General features: G+C 33.7%; 1 protein-coding gene across 1 annotated transcript in view; it reads left to right on the top strand.

The window, feature by feature from the left end:
• The window catches only part of LOC128550572 (uncharacterized), a 100,709-nt gene that overhangs the window by 56,482 nt on the left and 30,598 nt on the right, over positions 1-13,629 (top strand). Inside the window, exons 9-13 of the mRNA XM_053529828.1 lie at positions 1,085-1,171; positions 4,748-4,837; positions 9,504-9,572; positions 11,488-11,577; positions 13,319-13,481. Of these exons, the coding sequence (XP_053385803.1) occupies positions 1,085-1,171; positions 4,748-4,837; positions 9,504-9,572; positions 11,488-11,577; positions 13,319-13,481 (499 nt within the window). The remainder of the gene's footprint in view (positions 1-1,084; positions 1,172-4,747; positions 4,838-9,503; positions 9,573-11,487; positions 11,578-13,318; positions 13,482-13,629) is intronic.

The following is a 13,629-nucleotide window of genomic DNA, read 5'->3' on the forward strand; positions in this document are numbered from 1 at the left end:
AATAAACATGACAGACAGATAGTGTGGTTATGTGTATATGTATATTGTGGAAAATTTCGAAATCGTTTGTCAGAATCATAAGGCCCTATTTTAAGATACTTTTCAACATAAGCTGGAAGAAATCTTTCTTGTTCAAAACTTCTTCAAAAGTTATATTTTCCAACTGACTCAACTTTCAATGCAAGCACAATATCTAACTTTCGAAAATTTAATCTTTGAGCAGGATTAAAAGTTAATACCAGGTCAAAATTCTGTTTTTAAGCAAAAATGGAGCTTCGATCATTGGGCTGTCGATATCCACTGTCTGAAAACCTGAAACCTGACAATTGAACTAGACAGTAGCTAACATTTCAGACTATGAAATTGAGTATCGACCTCCGAGGCGACAGGAATTCAAAGCCAGCTCAAAATTAAATTTAAATTCAACTGTTAGTGGTATATTCATGTAATTCTTTATTGTTGATGTCGATAATGGAATAATAATAATAATAATAATAAGACTAACAATAATAAAAGTAACAATAATAATAATTATAATAATAACAATAGTAATGATAATAACAATTACAAGGGTCTTTAGTGAAGACTTCTTTGAAAATAAAAATTATTTGTGCGAAGTGATTGATTATTGTCAGAGTGATTTGTGTTATTATGTTGTCATATACTATCCAAATGATTAAATTCTAACGCAGTTATGTAACAATAAACTGCTAATTAAAGAAATAATTTTCAAATAATTAACACATCCAGCAAATTATAGAATAGACCGTTGAATATCGAGCAGTCTCGACAGACTATTTAATAGACAAACCGATAGCCACAGGTATTATTGCGTTTTATTGTGCCTTTCAATATTTTCCCTTATTTTTAAAATGCTAAAAGATAGTATGAAGAAGTGGGGGCGTATCTAAATGTATGTGGCAGATTTAAGTTTCTGAACTTTTTGAGTAAGATTTGAGCTCAATGATATTAAGATATCACTTATTTATTAAAATTTGCATGGAATATTGCATAATGACATTATTGCTATTCACCTGAACAAAATTTAAAGTTTAACATTATTTTCTGTGGTCTCTAATTTCAGACAAAGAGACTTATCTACAATGAAGTTAAGCGCCTTAAAGATGCAAGGATAGAACTGCATATTGTTTATGTTGGAGCAGCAGACTTTGTAAGTTGAAATAAAATAAGTCGTCAGTTTGATTGTCTAGCCACAATGACTTGTAGTTATTATTAAAGATACTGGCCTCCAGATCGTTCGAAAACAAAAAAACCAATCATTTCTTTCAGATATCTGGAATTTAATGTTGTATTTCTTAAGAATGCTCTAAAACTTAATTACTGACAGACTATATCCTACGGGAACACATGAGAATTAGTTGTTTTTACTACTTTTTACGATGAAAATCGAAAAGCGTTTGTAATGCTTTACTCAAGTAAATTACCTCGATTATAAATATCTATTTAACGCGCATAAAAATCTAAATCCTCTGTAGCGGTATTGGTAACGATAGCGGAAAACTTCTTTATTGCCGCGGCAGTCCGGGTTCGATTCCCGTCGCGGTCATCTTTTTTTTTATTTGGCATTATTAAAATAATTTAAAAACAAAACCTCATATTCTAATGTTCATAACGTGACCAAACTTCAATTTGAAAGACAGATAATTTTTAGCAAAAATCTGAAGGTCAGAACCTTTAAAGTAATGTAGAGCACAAGCATGAACTTCAGATTTATTGTGATTTCGGACTTATTTAGTTTGTAAATCAAAAATATACATATTCTTAACAAATAATTGTAACTGTCAAAGTATTCTGGAAAATTAAAAAATGTTACGTCATTAATTACTCAATTGTGTTGTGTGTGGGTGTGTGGGGGTGAGTATGTGTGTGCGTGCGTGTGTGCGTGCGTGCGTTTGTTCGGGTTTAGCGTCTTTTCCAACATTTTTTTCAGTCATATAAACGACGGTATCTACTTAGCAGTGAGCACAATGCCAAACTTTATAGTGCTGCCTCACTGGAAAATCACGCCGTAGACACGTGACATGATATCCCGCTCAGTCACATTATACTGATACTGGGCTGACCAGTCCTAGAATTACCCTCTTAATACTGACCGCCAAGCAAGGAAGTTACAATGGGATAGTCAAATTGTTAGTTGTTTTAATTTTTTAAATAAGACATTTATCTGCCCTACTGTAAGGTATGTACATGTATATTTATTCCAAATCATAAAATTAATTACTACTAAATGTAAAAAAAACCCATTTCAATTTAGATTTGAATTTTTTTTTCGTTGAGGTCTAGCTGCATTTGAATGGGTCAAATTAGCCACTTGTAAATGTTTTATAGTTAAGTAAACATGACTCTAAGTAACATCAAAAAACATTATATGTATATATTTAAAACGATAATACATATGAGCCGCACCATGAGAAAACCAACGTAGTGCATTTACGAACAGCATGGATACAGACTAGCCTGTGCATCCGTGCAGTCTAGTCAGGATCCATACTGTTCGCTTTCAAAGCCTATTGCAATTAGAGAAACCGTTAGCGAACAGCATGGATCCTGACCAGACTGCGCGGATGCATAGGCTGGTCTGGACCCATGCAAGTCGCAAATGCACTATGTTGGTTTTCTTATGGCGCGGCTCATATATATCTTATGTGTCCACTGGGTCTTTAATTAGACATGTTTACCACATAAATGACCTGCGTGGACTGTATTCCACGTCACCTAATTTGAGTTCATAAAAGTTTCTTCAGAAAAGTACAATCTATGTTTTTCTGTTTCAGTCTTAGTAAAAGAACACATACCAAACTACAAGAGAAAAACAAATCTTGGTCACTTTGGACTTAATTTAAGCAATATTTTTCTCATTTCCTTTAATAAATCTAATAGTGTTGCTATCGGATAGTTAAAATAAGTGCCAGCCTTTTTTCAGCCTGAACGACACCAAACGGATCGTCCTTAAAAAGACTAACCCACGCATTTTAGGCGAAACATATTTTTTTCTCAAAGTTCCTTAAAAGTGAGTACTCTAAAAGTTGCTAATGGTACAAACTTATTGACATAAGATTTTTGTAAGATATTCTTATTTATATAAATAACCAAAACTAGTGTGAAGAAGGTAGTAAACTGCTGAAAAGCTTTTGAAATCCTGCAGAAAATTTAAATTCTCCTTGCATTTTTACCAACATCTTACCTTTTTGCACCCACTCAATAATTTTTCAGTGTCATATATGTACATTCTATGCTAAACTTAGTGGAAATGAATATGTTGAAAACTTTCACCCAAACTTTGGGCGAGTATCTTTAATATCATTAAAGAATGTAATGTCTACAAAGTTTGATAACTTCTTTTTATATTTTACCTAGTGACCAAGTGTTTGACCCAAGATGACTTCAGATGAACCTGTATGAAACTGATATGTTATTTATGTGGCAAACATTCCAAATATACACAGTTGCCTGGGTGACAACATAGTTATTTTAGGCAATGTATGAAAATTGCTATGACGTAAAATACCGGATAACGCTGTTGCCTTGGTTGGGAATAGCCTATACTAACATTTTTACTCCCTTCTCTGTTCGAATAGGTTGTAGTATGAATATGTACCTTAGCGGCAGATATAAACTAAATGTTTTTTATGAAAAGATCTTGCATCAAATTACTTCACACATACCTTAAATGTGATTGACATCTTACCTAAATATATTACTAAACAGGTGAGTTTGTAGAGGTTGGTCTGTTAATCAGTTCACTAACAACATTTTAAACAGAGGGAAGACTGTTGATACTATCCTTAAAACTTTCATTTTGTTTTGAGGAAAGCCCTTTGAGAATTATTTAAGGAACGGGCAGGTACCTAGGCCGAACCACCGGCCATCTGTATGTCACAAGGATGGCTTCCTCACATCGAAAAATTCAACACGTATGCGAAGTGATTAACCCGCAGTGGCGAGAAGCAAGTAATGGCGAACGATCCTTTGCAATTATCAAGATTTTGCACTATACATTATGGTGATAATATGTTAATGCACATATAGCGAAAAATTTGACTGAGATTGTACAAAGAAAATGTAAAAAATGTTTTTCTACGAGTATATGTCATACTTATTCACAGTCAATATAGGAATACGTTGAAAACTACATAGAAAGTTAACGATTTGATATTCCTAATTAAATACGTTGGTTCTGTGTTTACTTGACAGTGAGCTATCAGAAAACATCCATTTAAACTGATTCTTACAGTACTATTTCTTTGGTTTTATCGTTGCACAATAATCTTTCAAATACAAAAGAACGACTAATGAGTAAATTAAATAAATAATTCAAATTTATACTTATTTCACTTTCAAAATATCAGATTGATTTAAACAATAACAAAAATCGCAAACGGATATCAAACAGATGCTCAATTTAAGGAAAGAGACGTGGAATAGGTATCCATCTCAATATGCAGAGTTTTGTAAACGCACGATGCGAAGTTGTTTGACTCGGATAACAGCACGGACTCCATGCCATTAAATGACACACGTCCATGCTTCAAATATCAGAAATGAAACCAACGATTTAGATCGAATCCTAAAATAACGTGCACGTATTTGCATAAAGATCAATGAAATACTTGCCTTATAGCGATTGGAATAAATCTACGGATGGGGTATTTCTGAACGTTTGGTGACTTGCTTTGTATACACCTTTTAATACTTTTCATAATTTATTCTATTAGTTTTATTTCAGGAATTTCTACATATGTTGCGGGAATGTATAGACGGCAGTATGCTGCCATATACCGATGGGGAGAAAATGGCACATTGTCATTTAATAAAGGTAATTGGCATTTTATACCTTGACGATGACAGCGGACCATGTGTGTATTTACAACGCGATGGCTATGATAGTTCTAATCGCTCACCTGACTTTCTTCTCACCCCTTTTTTTAAAAATGTGACCTATGTTTTGGAAATACAGTCAGTTTAACAAAGTTTATGAAAGTCAGGTAGATAGCGTGGACTCTATAGAGTGTAACAATCTTTGTTCTATGACTTTACTTAGTGGCATACAATTTTACATCAGTTAACCCATTTGTAAACATGACCTACATTTTATAGCATTCTGATAAAGATTCGCCTTTACACGGCTTGTCTGATTTGATCTAGTGACATAACCCGTCACCAAAGATGTCGCAGTTTTTAAAGTATCATACAAGTCCGTTTCCAAATTTAACTACATAGCGGTTTGTCTCGTAATTTTTTGGTATACCCCTATGTCGGTAAACTCAGGATTAGACTGAAACGCATTTATTGTTTTTGCAAAAGATTGATTTATCGATCCTTTATTCCTGTATCAGAAACATAAAATATTAGATAGCGGAAAGCAAAATATAACCCTTTTGCATGTGACTGTTGCAGATTTGATCCAAGCTAGTACATCGGTGTAGTAAATATATCATATTAAGTAGATAGAACAATTTTTTATTGTCGAGAAATATCTAATAAAGTTTTTTGTGTTACCTCAGAATAGACACGTTAAGGAAGCAAAACCATACAAAATAAACACTAAAATATTTTAATTTCAAATCTTGGCATAATTACTATGTTTGCTTGAAAAAAGAAAATAAGAAATGTGTCAAAACGTTTAAAAAATTCAATTGCACAAAATATTCCAAAGCCTGGTTTCTCATTTTATGCGCAAATTCAATTTTGTGATCAACATTAAAATAATAATGAAAAACTCAGATTGTTTTTCTTGGAGCTCTAAACTAGTTGTACCTACTATCATTGCACTTTGTTTATATAAAGACTGCATCGGTCGCAAGCAAAACGAGTTATATTATGCTTCCTTCTGTTTAACAGTTTTATGTTTCTCGGTTAAAATTGGAAATCAATAAATAATCTTAAATAGTCCGGCCGGGTTTCATATTGATCAAGTGAGGAATTTAGCCTTTAAAAAGTTAACAAAGTTTTCCTATAATTTGACCTAGGGACCTACTTGATGACCTCAGATGCCCGGTTTCAAGCTTGGCCAAGGTTTCATTAATAAAAACATTCTGACCATGTTTCATATAGATCAGGTAGAAAATATGGTCTGTTGTGGTTTAACAATGTTTTTCTATTTACTTAGTGTCCTAGTATTTCACCCGTGATTGCCCAGTTTCAAACATTGTCTAATATTCATTAAGACATATATTTTGACAATGTTTCATATAAATAGATTAGAAAGTGTGGCATATAGAGTGATTACCAGGTATTTCTGTGATCTTACCAACGACTTGCTTTATGGGACCAGATGACGACGTTTTTAACTTGACACAGATAAAACAATAAAACAAACATTTAGAGCAAGTTTCATATAACTCAAATAGAAAAAGTAATCTCTACAGAATAAATAGGTTGATTTTTTATTTGACCTAGTGACCTAGTTATTTACTCAGATATACCAATTTAAAACTTAACCTAGACTTGATGCATGGAAACATTCGGACCAGGTTTAAAGAAGATCAATTAGAAAATGTCTTTAATAGATATTGAAACAATACAGCACAGTTTCAATCTTAACCTAATTATATAAATACAAACATTCTGGCAAAATTTTGTGTACTTCACGTAAAAATGTGACCTCCCTAAAGTGTTAACAGGTCCAATGAAACCAAGTCTGCTCTTATGTTGCTTGTTGGCGTTCTATGCTTTCACAGGACCTTTTCCCAGAATTTATTAACTATCACAACAGCAGTCTTTTAGTGCCATGTGGCGGCTGTAAAAAATCTCCCCGTGCTTGGACTTTGTGTTGTTATATTTTCCGGTCCTTGGGAACCGTGGATAACATTCATTTTACTATGATAGTAGAATTCTGCTTAAGCTGGAGCTAGAGAGCATGAGGGTCGTTGCATAATTCATTACCTACCATCAACAGATTCAGTCAAACCGAGTCTGCTATTGTGCTACATAAATGATCTTTTTCACAGATTCTATTTATATGACTTGACTTAGTGACCAGGATTTTGAACCAACATTACCAAACGTCAAATTTAGACTAGATTTCATAGAGACAAACATTCGCACAAATTGTCACAACGATCAGGTACAATATCACTTCTACAGTGTTCACAAGGTTTTTCTGTTATTCTTTTTGACGGTGACATAGTTTTTGACATATACTCGTATATAATCTTGTCTTAGATATTTACAAGGCAAAACGTCGGATGAAATTTCATTATGTTCTGATTAAAATTGTGACCTATAGAGTGTTTACAGTTAAATTGGTGACGACGCATATCTTCACACGACGGCGAACGGCAGAGGACGCTTAACACACGGCGACCACCTAGAGCATTTTATGCTCATGTCAGCTACAAAGTGAATGAGCGTAATCAGAGTTATGTTCTCGCATATCTTTATGGATTACATAATTCACTGCTTCTACGCGCGTCGAAGTCGAAGTAATATCTGACTGTATGGGATTGAAAATTCTTTTACATATGTCAGGTTCCAAATTTTTCAAATAGAGACAATTGTTAAGAATAGTTGGACGGGCTAACAATATGTGCAAATATTGTGTGATGGCTAATTATTCTGCAGCAGGGTAGGTGCGTTGAAATCTATTTTCGACCGACAGTCCAGGTAGAATGATGGTATAAGAGTTTAACGTATCATAATGTCAAGATACGAGTTATATGACCCAGGGAGGGGCTGCGCCTTTAGTATCTTGAACAATGAAATGGGTCCAATCGCTAAAGTTACTATGCCTTAGTCTAGCTGACAAACGATATAGAATGTCCTTTGTTTAAATGTATAGCTGGTGAGACCACATATCTCATACATAATTTTTCCTCTGGCTACCTTGCCTGAATGATTCGTGTACCAATGATTTGTAAAAGATTTCAATTATGAGCTAGATAATTTCAGGGATTAGGCAAATCACTAAGGTGTATGTCTTAGACTAGCTGACAAACTAAGTAGAATGTCCTTTCTTAAAACAAAGAGCTTGTGAGACCTATATATCTCATATATAAAAATTTCTTTGGCTACCTGGCATAAATGATTTGTGTACCAATGAATCGTAAATGATTTGAATTATGAACTAGATAAGTTCAGGGATCAGGCAAATTTCTCATTGTTTTAAACTAACAACCTCCAAGTAATGATTATCAGCTAAAACTTCTATAGACTGGAGATACTTTACTCGACTGGTCCTTTTGTTGAATTTTTCGTCAGACGTTGACTTTGTATCAACAACATACGAGTCCTGTTGCATAGATGTTCAGCCTATGTCTTCTTAATTGAAGTTGAAACTCAGGTTGCTTGCCCTGACTCCTGGGTGTTCAGCGCCCATATGCTGTTACATACAGCATTCAACTACCATATAGGTATAACCCCGATGCCTTGGCTGTACTTCGCCAATAACGCTGAACCTCGTCTGTAAGCTGGAACTCTCCAACTGTCTCAGTAGATTACCAAACTATGTGTCTCTGCCTCAGCTTTTCGATGCTCAGCCTGTATTTGCTATCGTCCGAAGCAGATGACTATCCCGTAAAGGTATAACTTCTATGCGCTGGTCCTAACGCTCGAAATACGTTACAATACTGCAACCCTCCTTTAGTCTATGAACGTCAAACGTCCTCTTTTAGATAATTTATCCAACCTGACAGTGCAGTTGTAACAGCTTTCTTATCAAGGTACTGGGATAAATTGTAAGTTGAATACTCGAAGTGTTTAGATCAATCGTTGGATACAGAATGAATTCACCGTCATCCGTCTACCTATTTATACCCTAGCAGAAGTGCGCTTTGATTGGTGCTATATATAGAACTTGTTTCTGATTGGCCCAAATTCAAACATAGTATTTTACAACAATTACTTGCTCTAACAAAAAGTAAAAATAGTAAGTTACCTTGTATACTCTTCTAGAGTGAGGCGATTAATGAAGATGATGATGAACTATTGTATATCATATAATGTGTGATACTGGAATCCAGCTATCACTGTAATTAACCCGAATCCACAATACATGACCCAGACCCTTTTATTAACAGCAGTTCAACTATATTTATAGCAATGATACAATAAAAAGGGAGTCATGAACTATCTGTGCTTCTGTATCACGTTTATAATACATCAAAATTACAAGTTATTCTGACCCATTAACGCTATTAAAGTAACTATGATGAGGCGATAGCAGATAATGCTATTGTACGTTCTTTATCAGAGCCATTATCTAGAAAGCGCATCACGTACACACAGAATTGACAAATAAATGTTTGTTTTGATTTTATTTCTGCTTCAAAATCATTAATTTATATAATACGTATTTGAGACGTTTCTATTACTCATTATCTGGGAGTATATACTGGTTCCAATTAGGGGTGCTAACATCTACTATTATCCGGATGAGCTACAAACATGGCCATTTTTTAAACAGTTTAGAGACAACACAATTATTTACGAAAGAGTAATGTTCAAATGCAGAGTTATCGTCAATTTGATGTGTTCAATTTCAGATTATTGCGAAACGGATCACAGAATCTAAAAAACGGAAAACAGCAGGCGGTTCAGAAGATGAAAAAAAGGTTTGACATATAATTTGTAATATTTATAAGTCCACAATGCTGATATCCATGACACCGAATTAAGTATTCCACTGTCGCATGTACTATGTGACTTTTTTATATTTCCCGCCCTTAAATTATGTCAAATTGCCTTCGCAAATTGAACCATCATTTTGTTTCCCTCACCTGGCGATTGTTATGATATATCTACAGAAATCATTCATAATATTTTGCAAAGCGTCTCGTAATTTTGACTTGTGACATGTGCCATATTCCTTTTAATTATGTTTTGAAAATCAGTAAGATACAGTTTTTATCATCGCTTTGTACTGGCATCTTGAAATGCATTGAAGGTCACCGCTATTTACGTTATGTTAATGCTAAAAGTCTAATTAACTTTCCGAGCAGGAACTTTGTAGGATTGACAACAAATATCAAACAAGCATAAGAATATTGTTTTAGATCTATAAAGAATATATCTTTCTTGTTTATATCTTATCAAAGGGAGATAAATCAATTCTGTTCGGACGATTGCTCGCAATTTAGGGTGACAGTAAAGCACTCTTTAAATCCGTTTTACAAAATAAAGTGCTTTACTTAAATTAAGTGTTGTTTATAGCTTATAGTTCTAACAAGTTCTTTTTACATTAACGTTGCCTACTAATCACTTAAGAAATGACCAAAACGTATCTTTAAGATTTTTTGTATTTTTTGTTAAGTTTAAATATGTAAGGAATTGTCTTGTCGAAGTGAGTGAAGTAGAGTAATATCTCACTGATAATTTTTATTATTTCACTAGTTAGCATATTATTATTAAATAGAATACTGTTAGTAAAATACACGGGTCTAGACGGAATTCTTGCAAGGTATAAAGAAGATGGTGCATCTCATTTAAACTTCCTATAACATATATCATTATTATTTTATTCGATTCGTCAGTTGCCCCTGATGGCATGAAACATGTACAAGTTATCCCATTGTGTAAGATAACCAGTCATTTTGATGTAGGAAACTAACGCCCAATAAGTAGTGGATCAGTATAAAAACAAGTTGCAGAATGTCATTTTTGACAATTAGACGAGACAGACTTTAGGAAATGTTTGCTTTAACGAAATCAATGTGGATACAGCCTTATTCCTATGACTTGTCAAACTCTCTTGTTCAACCTGAAACATACAGTGCTTTATTTATAAACACAGAATGCATTAATGCGTCATATCTACATAAAACTAAACAAATACATTTGATATGCAATTTTTACTCGGATATATTTCAAATGCCCCAACATTAAATCAACCAGGAATAAATGGGATAGTTAAAAGCCGTAGGGGAAATTTATCTATAATAAGACTCGGGACAAGAAACCATGAATCGTGAGTTTTGATCTCCTGTTTACTTATATTTGAATAGAGTTCTGCGTATGAACACGCAAAATAGCCAAGAAAACTCAACGACGCGGAGCACTTCCTGCATCTTGCACTATCTTCAAACTAATACTGCTAGCTTTTGATCTTTAATTATACATCCATGGTCTGCTTCTATAGTTAAAAGTCTAGTCGCGATATGAAAAATTTGAGCAAATTCTAAAAATGGCATAATACATGGTCTTCAATCCAGTTATGGAAATGTTCAGTAGTGATCTCTGTCCAAAGGTAATTGGTAATGAAAGATTAATCAAACTTTTACAGAGTGACAGGATATAACCAAGAATACAGACATTGTATAGCGAATGTTTTTTGTAGTCATTTACAAGAGCTTTTCTGGCTCTTTTTTAATGATACGATCTTATTTCCGGTATATCTATCTTGGGAACGGGGTATAGGCGATTTTAGCAACTTTTATTTTGAACTTGTTTTTAATATTATTTTTCGCTCATTACCGTTATCCCAAAATACTTATGCTACAGTGATATAATAATTTGATCTTTTAAATGCAGTCTGCACTTGACGAGATTCTACAGCCACTTCGGGAAAGCATGGAAGAGGACTTGAAAAAACTAGTTGAATTAAAAGTTGAATTAAAAGAGGTATAGTAAATATTGTTTGCAGTAAAAAGTTTATAAAGAACTCATTCACAGCAAGTATGCAAACTCATGGTAAATAGAATGGATACTCTTTTTTATTTACTGTAAAAATGTAACTAACGTTGTAATGGATATCAAAGACAAGATGTCATGAAAATTTGATACCTTGACAGTTATGGAGATTCCAAGATTCAAGTCAAAGCGGCGGAAATGGCGATATCAAGCTAAATATTAGACATTTTCTGAATTGATTGTTCAATCGTAATAGAGATGTGCATTTTTTTACAGTTTTAGCGGCACATTTAATTTTTGATTTTTCAATTTTGCACTTGCTTTACTTTGAATAGTCTCGAAAAGCAAACAAAACGTTCGTCTGAAAGACACTAAGTCAATCGAAAGTGAAACAATCGGTAATATATATATATGTGTGTTATTTGATTTTGTTTTTCATGCAGTTATAGATAAAATAATTTTTATTTTCCCTGTAAGTTGTTCGCGTAATTTAACACTATGTGTATAAAAAGGACGATGGTACATGCGCAAAGGTATTTCTGTATTTGTAAAGGTTATCATAGATTTCTATTTATTTTACCTTTTTCGGTAAATTTGAAATTTCCAAACCTCGTCTCTATTCACAACTACGTTTAACAATGACAATTTTCTTGAATAGCATTATAACATGCTTTGTATACGCTTACAATGACAGTGTAGATGGCTAACATAGAAGGTTAACAGATGTTATTTGACTTTTATAACCATAGATAACGTCAATATGTAATGTGAACACTAATGACATGTTAAATTAGATATATATTTAGCGTGCTTAGCGTCCTCATGAGGATATGTTTTCGGCTATGTTAACGAAATAAAACAATATTTCTTAAAACATGTATTCATTTACTATAGTTTTCATTTAAGACGCTTTCATTCTTTAATATTCTTTTAACTAATTACTACTTGATAATTAGTACATCTGTTTTTTGCCATTGTTGTTAACAGTCGGAGTTCGTTTTCATGCATTTAATTATCATTAATTTCAAAATGTAAAGAAATTGTCATTATTCAAACCTGAAACAAGAGAATCAGTCGATATAGCCAATCAATAAGCCGATACAGAATAAACCACGTGACTCACATGTGACTCAATTAGGAAGTCGGCGAGAATAGTTTGTTGTTTTTATTTGGCAACGAAAATAACAAAGCATTGCAGGACTTATAGACCCGTTGGCGGTACAAAACCGGTGTTTGTGAGATACTTTTCGGTGTTGTTTTTTTAAGTAGCATCATTTCCTTTCCTTTGTTGGCTTGTTGTACATGAGTTTTACAAATGATTTTTGTAATCTGCTGTGAACGCAATCTTGACAAACTAGACCCTTTTGATGAAACCGTAGGCGTTACTCAGCTCCATGTGCAAAATCAATTTATAACAGCATAAAATGAAAATGGTTTTATTAATATTTAAGGAGGATCAGGGTGTATTATCTGAAATTTTAACGTTACATTTGAGACTTCTACGGAAGTTGATAATGACCTTGTACCAAAATTGTCATTACAGCCCTTCTTTGTAGGAAGGGATAACCCCAAAAACTGTATTTAATGGTCGTTGCTTTAAGCAAAGCTTTTTCACACAAGTTATTTCTGCTAATGATTATTGTCTACATGTCGGCATACAAATATAAAATGTCAACAAATCAATCAATCGGTATGTATACCAATGACAGACATAAGTTTTACTTTTACTAAGCACATGGAAAATCTACTGAAGGAGAGAAAACATGATATGTACAAAATGTCGGATGACAAAAGGTACCCACGTATAGGCGAGAGGGTACGACGTGGGAGGAACTGGAACTGGGGTGACCAGGATGGAAATGGAGTAGGCACGATAGTTGGACATCATCTTAAAGGTATGATATCGCTTTCTTTCTTTATTCCTCTCTCTTGTCCCATTAGACATTGGTATATCAGAAACTTTTGCAAGAAGTAAAGGCATACTAAACCAATCTAAAACCAATTTCAGGATCATGGTAACCACGCTTTGGAAATGCCTGAGTA

This window comes from Mercenaria mercenaria, chromosome 18 (genome assembly GCF_021730395.1).
Source record: "Mercenaria mercenaria strain notata chromosome 18, MADL_Memer_1, whole genome shotgun sequence".
NCBI classification, from domain to species: Eukaryota; Metazoa; Mollusca; class Bivalvia; order Venerida; family Veneridae; genus Mercenaria; species Mercenaria mercenaria.